The sequence below is a fragment of the Chelon labrosus genome (genome assembly GCF_963514085.1).
Source record: "Chelon labrosus genome assembly, chromosome: 15".
Lineage (NCBI taxonomy): Eukaryota > Metazoa > Chordata > Actinopteri > Mugiliformes > Mugilidae > Chelon > Chelon labrosus.
Window position 1 is genome coordinate 8,936,849 of NC_140348.1, and position 12,453 is coordinate 8,949,301.

General features: G+C 40.6%; 1 protein-coding gene across 6 annotated transcripts in view; it reads right to left on the reverse strand.

Annotated features, from left to right (window-relative positions):
• Positions 1-5,602, reverse strand: part of ccdc88ab (coiled-coil domain containing 88Ab) — a 59,971-nt gene extending 54,369 nt beyond the window's left edge. For 4 of the 6 annotated variants that reach the window (XM_084562150.1, XM_084562148.1, XM_084562149.1 and 1 more), the window contains exons 1-2: positions 4,791-5,601; positions 4,573-4,673 (exon numbers count right to left, since the gene is read on the reverse strand). In XM_084562150.1, coding sequence (XP_084418276.1) covers positions 4,573-4,673; positions 4,791-4,853 — 164 coding nt within the window. In that variant the 5' untranslated portion in view covers positions 4,854-5,601. Of the gene's footprint in view, positions 1-4,572; positions 4,674-4,790 lie in introns of all 6 variants that reach the window. The other 2 variants (XM_084562147.1, XM_084562151.1) reach the window with 2 other exon arrangements.
• Positions 5,603-12,453: the final 6,851 nt, after the last annotated feature.

The window sequence follows — 12,453 nt, forward strand, 5'->3', positions numbered from 1 at the left end:
GATACACATCCTCCTGTCAGACAGACCCGGAATCGCATGACACACACATGATTACGGGAGTTGAGAGATTAATGTCCGACTTCACACAATGATGCAGAGGGCCGGACGCAACAGTCTACCAAAAGCAGTGGGGGAACCAAAACAGACTGACACCTCAGCAGCAGATCTGACTGCCTCCAGTCTCCACTCCAGCAGGAATCCCAGCTATGTCTGCCGTAACAAGCCTCAGAGAACGCCGACAAAGGCTTTACATGCTGCTCAAAAGAAAACAGAAGAGGGAAAGGAGGGAACGGGCCGGAGGGGTGAAGCACGGACAGAAAAGGAGACGAGGAGATGATGAAGACACCAGCGGGGAGAAGGATGGGGGAAAGAGGGAGACAAGAAGAGGGACAGTGGTAATGAGGGAGAAGAACAAGGTGAAAGAACAAGGTGAAAGGAGGAAGAGAGGTGAAAGGAGGAAGAGAGGAAAGATAAGGCCAGGCTTTGGGGAGGAAGTGTAATCCAATCTGGGACTAGATTAGCTAATATTTTAGTTTGGTCTAATAATACAGTTAATTTAGATGGAAAGAAAAAACAAATGAGAAGATAGTAAAGCCAGTCAATTGACATTTTTGCATAAAATTGGTACCAAAAATCTGATCAGCTATCACTGAAATGAGGAAGTGTGTGAACCATATTTCCTTTGCTTTCCATTCTGTATAAAACAGCATAATAAAAATCTTTCATAGTTTTTATTTTCATCACTCATGTCTTCCATGGATGAAAAGTTTAGCTTTTTTATTTCTACATTTCCCACTCTGTTATCACCTAAACCTCAACACACGCGGGAGTTCTTTCCAGTGCAACATGTTGAAAGCAGCATTCAAAGCGAAGGTAGAGACGAGCTGACTCATATGTTTCTTTGTATGTGGCTTCTTCTTCATTCTAGATAAAACACTGCCAGATGGTTGCGAGACCTCAGAATATTCTACTAGAACAACAATGGCTTTCAAAGCCTGGTTATGAGCATAATGTGGACTCCATATGGTTGCATAAAAGTTACCGGATAATCAAACGGAGCATTCAGCAACAATAGAGAGCCACCTTCAACAACAGCCCTGGGTTTAAATTAGTGTATGAATAATGCATTGAAAAGGCTAAATCTCTCATAAAATGACCACGACTTGCGTAAGTGGTTTGAGTCAGAAATGGCCTTCAGAGAAGAAAAAGCTTTTTCAGTCTTCCGTATTTACAGATCCACATCCACTGACTCATAGGTTTACCTATTCCGTATGTTCCCTGCAGAAAAATATGCAGATACAAATCTTGACAAGTGATAGTTACGCTCGCTTTATTCATGCTCTCTCCCCGTGTGTGAAACTATTCGGGCAGATTCACAGACATGCACGGATCTGTCTAAATCTTCAAGCCGACAGAACCATTAACCCGCAGAGCATGTGTAACCACATTCTTTTCACAATCTTGATATGCTTTACTACTCTACACTTGTACTTTCTTCTGCCAAATTAGCAAAGAATGCATTTTTTGACCAATGCTTGGGGTTGAATATGGGTCATACAAGTATACAGTGTAAAAGTGCATAGAAGTACTTAAAAATAAGACAAATTAGACATGATAAATATTATGTAAGTCTGTTTTCTTTTTTGATTCTTCTTCACTCGCATAACTGTCTCAACCGCCTCTAAAGGAAGGACTGACAGGTTGACCCAACAGGCCAATGGAGCACTTCAGCAGAACTGGCGGTTCAGCAGAGAAGTCAACCGGACAGTTGTCACTCAGACAAAAACTTAATTGGCGCCTTCTCTCTGAGCGGGAAAACTAATTGGTTTGACAGCAGTATGGAGGCAATCTAATTGGCTAGGTAATGTCAGTCAGAAGAGGGCGGGGGGAGGGGACACGGTGCCATCTGGGTGTCTGTCAGCAAACCGTTAGATAATCCTGGGGTCTCTCTCAGCGCTCTCCCATGCTGTCCTCATGACAACTGCTGCCAGTCAGTCTGCCATGTCTCTCGCTTACTGCTAGATAGAGACATTGAGACAGCAACACTACAGCTTTCACCAGGGGTGTAACAATGCACCAACCCAAACGGTTCGGTTCAGTTTGACTACGGGGATGGGGATCATGGCAAGGCGTCACCGATGCAAAGAACACCAGATTAATTTCTAATAATAAACATTATAACAACAATAGATTGAATTAACATGTTAACTGTACAACATTTAGAGTTTTTATTCACTACAATTTATTTCAAACTATCAGGACGAAGGGGGTGAGGAGAAAACTAAATGAGTAACTGAGGGCATAAGTGCATTTGTGGGAGACCAACAATTGTAACAAATGCAGACCCTGTTAATTATCGCCTACGGTTCTTTGAGGAAGTCGGAAAACTCACCTGTGGTTTTTAAGCTACTTTTAATGAGAGAGGGAGGGGAAAGAGGCTTTACTAAGCACCGGTGTCCACTTTCAACAACATTACTGTTTTTAATTATTGAAAAGATTTCCTTTTAGCTCATTTTATTTTTGTTTGCCGAGTCTACCAGTCTTGAGTAGTAAAGCAGCAGAGGCAGACAAAGAGCGGTCTCACTAACACAGGATCTGACCAGCACTGTAGGTCTTTTGTGTGAGAGGGTGCCTGGACAAGATGACTACCAACAGCTGCCTCAGTCCAAAACCAAATGCACAGTTTTAAAAAAAAAAAAAAAAAAAAAGAGAACTCAGAGACACACACAGACTCCCACGCAGACACAGAAGCCCTGCAGAAAAGCACATAAACATAAACACACAGAGCTGGCTGTCTCCAGCCGGCAATCCCCGACATTCTGTGAGCCAGACACAGTTCAGTTTAGCAGGATGTTCTCTACAGGAGCACTCACAAACCCACAGACGATTACTGAATCTTTCAGAGTACCTGGTCTTAATCTTAATGAAGAAGTTGAAGAATCGCCAAACTGGGATTTGATTTTGTTTTTTTTGTGAGTCACCCACTTACTCTGACTTTGCAAATTATCCCCGTCACGTGATGGGGTTTAAATTTTGGTTTCTGTCAAATCATTTTTTGTCTTGTACATTCCTCTATCCCTTCCCCCAAATATCCTTCCGGTTGCTCTACACTATACAATGTCCCACAGGGAAAAAGCTCTGAAAATACCACTGACTGGTTCACTATTTTGAAAAAGGCTAAGTCTGGAAGAGGAAAAAAAAAACAACCTTGTCTAACTGAACCTGAAGCGGCCTCCATAAACACACTTCTGTTTGGGTACAGAAACAGCCTGGAGGAGAAGGGAAAACAATCATGGGAAAGAACGGTGGAAGAGGTTGTTTAAATCTGAAGATTGGCAGCTTAGTGGCGTGATGGAGCGGCAAGAGGTCGAGGACAGTGGAAGAAGGCAGGGCAGGAAGAAGAGGACACAGGAAACGGTTGGTGGAGTTAATCAGCTCCTCATGCAACGCAGCAGCCACAGCTTAATGCTTCCAAAACACTTTGTGCCGGGTAACTAAAACGAAAATCTGCACAGAAAGATCTCTAATCCCGACAAAGCTAACCTTCGGTGCTGATGTGAGGTGACACAAGAAACTGGCCTACGAAAGTGCAACACATAATTTCCTGTGATGTGAAAATCAATTCCAGTGGGAGCAGACTTGGTTGAATGCTCCTTAGACAGGCAAGCAGTGGGAGAAATGCTGACAGCGTAGAGTGTAGCATTAGTGGAAAATATGAAAAATGGTCTCGCTAGCGGGAAGTAGCAGCCTAGAGCCAGACAAAGGAGTGGAAAGCTGTCTCCTGGCATGCTATATATATATATGTGTGTAATAGCAGGTGACTGGAAAGACAGACAGGTTTGACATGTAATGCCTCAGCCTCCTCCAGTATCCAACAGAGATTTTATAAAGGATCCACTTCCTTTTTGAATTCAATAAAAACAAAAATATACGCTGGCCTGCTACAGCTACATCCTGATTCTGTCCTTCTACCAGTGCGTCTCTGTTCAAGGCTTCTATTCATGGCTCGCGCATGCTATACCATTACTACAGCACAGCAGGAAGCGCGAGTGCTGCAGCTTCCAGGGGCGGGGTGTCTTCCAGTCGGCTGCAGATGACAGTGCATGCAGTGTGAATGGAAAAACAACTGGAAGTTACGGAGCGGCGTGCTGCAATCTGTGCACCACGGGCGCCGGCAGAAAATCTGCAGAGATTTCTCACAGTGCAAACCAGTCACTGCCCCCAATACAGGGTCCCTTTGTGCGTAGCCTACATTCACTCCAGCAGACAATCTCAACTGCTGGACTGAGGCTGCAGTTGCTTAATTTGCTCATGAGGGGATGACCCCACTAAAAGCCCCAGGGTGAGTATCATTTTAACCCTCCTCCTGCACACTTATAGACCCTGTACACTGAGCCAAACTGCATTTATAATCATGTAATTGTTGGAAATTGCTCCTATTTTATGCACATCTAACACTATTAATAAGGCTTGCATGCCCTAATTAGGATAAACCAGTTGCACTATGGAGGCCAGTGCAAAGGGAAGATGGATTGTTCTGCAGTGTTTCTTTATGTGTGTGAAAGTACTCACATCTCGAGCATGATCTCGTTCAGGTAAATCCCATCCACTAATTCAATATATTCCGATAATTTGGTGGCATCAGTCACTGTCGCCTGCCCCACGGTCTTCACCTGACAAAGAAAAAGACAAATAGGTGTTAAGGTAATCAATAAACTATTTAAACAAATGCAGTGGGTGATTAATTAGGGAGCTCAAGCCACATTTGAATATTTGATTAGGGAGCTTACCCAGCAGACCAGAGGCGTGAGCATGAACTGCTCCAGCAGAGGGGTGAAAACCTCGCTTTCCATATTTCCCTGGCGCCGTTTAATTCAGCAGATATTTGGGGGGGAATTAACGGCAGGTACGTGCGTTCGTTCAGACTCCACTCATGTAGTTATTTCAATAAAACAGGCGCACATTTTTTGTCTGCAGGCCACCGAGAGACGCGTAAAAACGAGACGTTAATCCACAGTCTTCTCGACACGACCCAGCTGTTTCAGATGCCAGCGACGGGGCTTGGCTGCCGCATGGAACAGGCAAGGAATCACATGTTTTTGTCACCCAAACGTGTCCTGTAATTTGGCTTCAATCGGCTTAGCTATCTCTCTACAAAAGCGATTAAAGGTAGACTACATGAGACCTGTGCCAGGTATGGTTTTAAGCTGAAGGACCGTTATTGGCTGAGTGCGTACGCTCAGGAGGAATATCCCTCCAGCACGACTAAATAAAAGAAAATATCCAGAAAAATCCAAGGGTGCTTAAGGTCCCGGGTTTAAAATCCTCGCATTTATTGTAAAGTCATTTGTGGTGAGTGATTCCTCTTCCTCCGGGTCTGCCTCCGTTTGAACGCCAGTGTGCGCAGGAGTTGAGAGGATGACTGGAGGACGCATAGTACCGCCTCCCTCCCTGCCTCTCCTCTGCATCTCCCTCCGCCCTCTTCTCCCCTAACAGAAAAGTAGGGCATTGATCAAAGCATCCCCCTTTTCTGTCCACATTTCCTATGAGTCAGTGATATTTCCCATGATCAAATGCGTTTGGTCATCCAGTGCAGCTAAATTAACTGAAGATCAAAGAGAAGAAGAGGCAGAACTGGAATTTTAATGAAATAAGTTTGTTTGCAGCTTTAGTGATTTTTTTTTTAGTGAATTTAAACTATGTTGTGGCACTCTGACTATTTTTATTTAATTTATTGCCAGGAAGGAATGCTGGTGAGCTATGCATACCTTTGTCTGCCGTTACAGCATGCAGCACATTAGAGGTAGAAAGGCAAGTTGGCTACTGACACCTGGTGGGTGATGTATTCAAAGAGACAACTTAAAGTTGAAGTAAAGCACTCTTAAAGAATCTCTGTCCGGTCAAAGAAATGATTTTAATCAGAATGATATCAGACTCTTGTCTTTTGCGCAAAAGGCCGCTGCTCTATTAAACATCATAAAACAGTGAAAATATCCATCACACAACTTAAAATTCCATGTACTATCGGCCCAACAATTGAAACACCAAAATATAGAACTTACATAAGAAGACAATAACAACTATTTTTGTCTTTTGTGTTTAAAAATGACTTCCTAAATGATTATTAATATAGATAACTGATTGTTACAACTCTTGAGGAATAATCTGACACAACAAAGTCATTTGTCAAATGAAAAGACCAGAAGCTGCAACTTCTCTGCTTTGCTGCTTTTACGCTGTTGTATTTTCGTGGAAACTGACTATCTGACATAAGGCATTGAAGATGTTGTTTGGATTTCAGGAACCTGTGATGTGATATTTTCAATATTGTCCGTCATTTTAGCAATGAATTAATTAAAATAACTGGCATATTTATTGTGTGAAAAAAACAACAACTTGACTGTTGCTTTGCCAAGATTTCAAAGATATACAATCCAAATGAACGCCAAGTTTAACCACCATGTTTAACTGAATAAAATGGCCAAAGTGAATATGTTTTACACCACAAATTTGAAATATGGAATGCATATCCGTATTTTGTACACACTGCATTTCTTTTAGCTGCATCAGCGACTGGTTAATGACTGAAAGATAAGCCCAGACCTACAGTCATTCACTATAGAGGTCGGAGACACCTAATCAACAATTGATGAATGGCTCTGACGGTGTGCATGGCGAGCAGAGGCCGTGCAGCCAGATAGCCAATTAAAACACAATCACTGATTTGGGAACTGGGGACCTGGATCACTTCTCTGGAAACCAGGTTCGAATGAATGGATTGTTGTGTGTTCCCCTAAAACCTTTACTAAACACATTCCAGCAGCTCTCTTGGCTCACATTTGCATTTAGAATAACGGTCGCTGCTGTTGGTGCATTAGCTTGAGGCCAGTGTGTACAGTTTGAGGTCCTGACTAGACCTGTTGTGTCTTGTTTCCTGCAGAACGTGTTTGACTGGAGGGATGTGAACCCTGCTTGTCTGCAACCGACGGAAGTAGACATTAAATTAGTTGCTTTTCTGTTTATTGTACAAGGAGATGCTCATTAGCATAAAGAACAAACTGGGTGAAAGTCTGAAGTGTCTCACATACAGTAGGTACATCTAACTGAACATTAGCCACCAAACACCAGTGGTCATGAGAGACTGAGTGAGGTTGCAGGATAATGCTTCCTCTTTGTAAAGTTACTTATTACTGCTTTTTCCACATCTCTATAAATAATTAGATACTAAACTTTGGGTTTGTAATCATTACAGTATAGAGAAGTTTAATCTTCTCTAAGGAACACATCTATTTAATCAGCTTGTGTTAATTCGGTATGGTTTTGCTTGACAATAGTTTGGCAAGCAAACAGCTCCACATCTCAACCCACTGTCATCAGATGTGTCTAAATTGAGATTAGTGATACAGGTAAACAAGAGCTCACTTTCAACCAGTGATCGGAGCACATATTTCACGACATATTTCACGTATTATTTAACTAATTGGATCAAATTTGTCAGAAAATGTTGAGTTCACATCGTTTAGGTTCGTTAGGTTTTTGTATCTTATTATTACTTATATTAACTGTGTAGAATAAAAATCTGAATTTGCTTCAGAGTCTAGGCAAATCAAATCTTTTCTGCGGCAAGCAACCCACACACATCCCCGCTAACCTCATCACCTCAGCAGACAATTAAACACTGACGCAGATAATAAAAACCTTTCAGGGTTCGTGTAGTGCCTGCTTATCCACACAGCAACCTGAACACAATTATTTTCTGCTCACTTACTGTGGGGGATTGGATGGATATGGATATTTGTATTGCTCAGCGTGTTTGTGAGAATGTGTTAGCATTTATTAGCATCAGTGTGGGATTCATTAACCTTGGTTTGAACATGTCTCATCAAATCTATTATTCATGATGCTTTTAAGAAGTTTCGTCACATAGCGGCATCCTCCTCCTCCTATTGACTCAGTGATTGTAGGAGCATTCCTCACACACACTCAGCTATGAAAACGGGTAAAGCTACACAGTGGAAACCCACCAGTCGTCTCTTTTGGCTCAGGCACTGCAGAAGCAGAGTACTCGCATGGAAAATTTCCTCCTGCTGGTGTTAATCTAGTGAAGGGATTAAAAAAATAAATAAATCATGAAGCAGCATTGCTCTGTCTCCATGAACAGCCGCATGACTTTGCATCTTCTGTCTCGGGTAAAATTCTCTTAGGCGACTACAGTTTCCTGTTAGTTAGTCCAAAGGAATTTACAAGTCACCACAAACATTTTGATTTGGAGCTGAGCTCATCTCCTGTGGGCTTAAATGGAGAGTGGGCTTACTAATGCTTGAAAGAATTTTCTCTCCATTCATGTGATATATCACCTGCAGTGGCTTCCCCTAATAAAACAATATGACTAACACTACTGGAAAGTGTGGTTAAGTGAGTGTTGAAGCCTCATAAAACAGGCCACACACACAAGTCTAAAACAAACAGTATATTCTAAATAAAAGTATATGTTTAAGATTTTTTAAATTGAATTTTGTCTGTAATTAGGATTACAAAGTCAAAAACCTGACATTGCCAACATTAGGATTTATCAGTGAATATTAGTGTAATGTTTATTTGTATATGGGCAAGTATAGCAGGAACAAATGCTACACGCCACAGTATTCACAGCCTACTACAGTAAGATAATCTGCAATGTTCATCTTTAGATTGGCCTGTAAAATCCATAGGACACAACAATAAATGCTTACTGATACAAACAAAAACATGACTAATGCAAACATTAAAAAAACTCAACAAGAAAACTTGAGAGAGCATTATGCAAGACAAAACGTGTCGGCTAAAATAGCACCTTCTGGTTAGGTAGCTTTAAGGACAGGATTGTGCACGAACATATACAAAAAGCGCCATCAAAAACATGACAATAATAGTATGTTGTTGTGGAAACGACAGCATAAAAACCCAAACATGTTGCATACAGTGGATTATCCTACATTACTTGTGCATTTCCAGATGATTCAAAGGTCTGACCTCCATCTCAGTAGAGGTCACTCTGATCATTTACTCTGTCACTGTTAGTCTCATAGAAATGCTGCCATGGGAAATCAATGCTGACCAATCAGATCTGTAGCTGAACTGATTTAGACCCCTGTGGTATAGTCAAAATGTATGGGTCAACAAAGACATACAGTATGTGTCAGAACCCTTTCCTTCAGATCTGTCCAACTTAAAGAGAGTAAGTAAGTGTTTTATTTAAGATAGATATAGAGATATATCGCCAATCTGGTGACTTTTGTTTTGATCTGTTTTCCACATCATTTAGGCCACCATGAGCAATGAAGCATCTCATGTTCTCAAGATTAGACTTAACTACTTGGCTTGTGAACAAAAAGTATTCATCTCGCTGCAGTCCAGGCCTCAAGGCTTTAAATCACTCAGTCCATCATCTAAGAAGTTTTTAAGCTCGGCAATGCTTCGGGAAGCCAATATTTAGGAACGCTGGGATGAGAGTTTGAATAAAAAAAGCTTTGTTGCACCTCACAGAAATGAAGTACACATTCACAAGTACACATGTTTTTTTGGCAGGAGCGTTTGAGTGTTTGTAGATTATTGCTGACTTTACATAGGACTTGTCTTGGGTATACAAGCACTGGTATGTGCCAAGTGCTTAAATAAATGTGGTTTTATCCTGACTTGTGCGTCATCAAACATGATAAACAATAGTATTATTGAGAAACTCAGGTAATAAAATTTTAAAAAAAATCACTCAAACTCTCATGGACACACACACACATTGGGGGTAGAGGCTCTAATCTGCATCCAGTCAATAAATTGATCCTCTAAGGTTAATTTATTTCACTGACAAACCATAACAAGCACACGGTGGTCTCTGGATAAATATGTTCTCATCAACCATGAAGTAAAGTGGACGGTTAAAGGTAGAAAAAAAGAATATGGGCACCACTGCAGAGGCTTGAGGCATCAACTTCCTCCAACAATCTACAAATCTGCAAAGAGGACCTTGAATGTGTTTGCAATGTAATGTAATTACATTTACTCGATTGCTGTACATTTTAAATATACTATTTCACTTGCACTCTGCTTTATTCTTTTACAGCATATATAAATCAACTATTTGGGGTTTTGGATTTTTACAAAGACAAACACACAAACTTAACAAAATAATGATATTCTGGTGTGGATGTGTTTATGCGTTTGATTCTGGTAATGGGGATTTATGTGTGTTGGCATTTCTTACTATTATATATGGTTTTGCGTCAATCAACTGATTGATTGCTCTGAATAGTTAAAGCAGCTCTAATTAATCCAAATACAACAATAATATATATAATAATAATCTAATAATACTTATACTTGAGTGACATTTTCAATTAACATCTCTAATCCTAATGGAGCAGTTTTATTTTTTTATTACTTTTAGGTAAATCCTGGCCCTGCCAAGGCATTAGACTTTTCCAGAAGTCATCCCTAAATTGTTTACAGGGAGTTGAACCTCAGTGTGTGGAACTTTGCCATGTGCCATAATCTAATTATCACACTTCTGACAAAGAAATTTACGCCCTGCCAGTTCAAGTTGCCAAGAACTGTTAACACTGTGGTTCCTTCAAGATTATGGATGCCCACTTCAGTCAGATCAATTACTGAGTTTTCATCAACAGAAAAAAAGCAATCCTGAGGTATTTTTAACCACTGATTAACCAAAAACCATCAATTTTGACTGAGATCAGAAAAGCCAGAGCTGCAGTTTCTCAGAAAAACTCCAGTAAGGGAGTCTGTGCCATTTCACAGCAGCCTTTGTCAATTAAATGTCCCTCCTCTATTGACATCTCATACTCTACGTGGTTTTATTTGTTGCTCTGAGTGGTCTTAACATTTTAGAATTTTATTTTTATTTTATTGTGCAAATTTATCCCTTTCCCCTGTTTCAAAACATTGCTTGTCAACAATAAATATGCATTGCACTTTTCCTGTTCAGTGAATCTGTCGTTGGATGTTTCGGATGAGAGATAATCTCCTTTTAAATACATGCCCACGTTCATGTCCGGTTGCTATAGATTCAGAAAGGCCTCAACTCTCACCCCGGCTGAAAATCCTGTGGATTTTGCATGTGCATGTGTGTTTATATCACATGTGTATTACAGGGATCAGTGCAGAGCTCATACAGGCTGTCCTGTTGATCACACCTTGAAACACCACAGTGTGCAAAACGCTAAAATACTTAAAGCTCTTGAGTCCTGAAGTAACTGAACCACGCCCTGCTTGATTATCACCTATGGGTCATCAGCCGATGATCAGTCAAATTAAATCGATGTCTTGTCTCTTTACAAAATCATTTTAAGGGTCACAGAAGTATCTGTAAGATGACTAAGCGATGGCTTAAAAGTGGATTGATATATCGGTTGACAGTTGACAGATGACCAATCGTTTCTGTCCTGGTCAATGGACATTTACATTTATAACATTCTCAAAAAAGCAAATCGTCTTCAAGATAAAGCAACATAACAACCTCCACTGATCCTTGCACGTCCACCACAAAGCACTGACTGGTCCATTACAAGCTAATAATCCGTGGCTCTGCTTGGCATTAATGAGATCTCAGTGTGTCCTGGAGCCATGGAAACAAGATAATACTGGTAGCAACCATGGTAATAATGGGAATGTGCTCTGGTGTGAAATCCTGCTATTCTCCCCTGCAATTAGCTGCTGTGCGTTTGTGCAAGTATGTGTATGCGTGAAAGCAATCCAGAGAGTGTTACAGATGCTGTTAATGCTCATCTGTTGCCATAACAACTGCAGCAGCCCCGCTGTTAGTGAGCTGGCTCACTAACTGACTGGAGGCCTATGTGCTGGTAAACTAACTTCCGGACTGACTTTCTGATTTCCAAGCAAGGTCAGGGATGTAATGAGTGATGTACTGATAGATGTCTGGGCTGGATGTTTTAAGAAATTCTTCAAACGCAGTTTTTGACCAAAGCAGAAAAAAACAGACACGCAATCTTTTGTACCTGTTCTAGTGGTGTTTATGTCAGCAAAATGCTCTGTGTTAATCTGAGCCTACTAAATGTTACTGAACTAAATGTTATTTAAATCTTAATTTCAACAGTGATATTCGCAAATGGGCTGTGTTATTGTCATGTCATATTGTCATTGTCAGTTTATTTAGTGAAACGTTATCTTTGTAATCCTGACACCTAGTGGTGGCATCGTCAAATAGCATTAGCAGAACAACACGAACACAACAAAAATGCCGCAATATTAATTCCAGTCAGCGACCTATGGGTGTTATAAATTATTTCTTTTAATAATTTATGGCAGTACTGTTTACAATATCTCCAGAAACGTCATAAAACCTTTACGAAATATATGTATGCGTATCCACAAACAGAACAGCTAAAATACAATGATCAAATTAAATACATTATAGGTAAATAATGCATAAATACACTCACT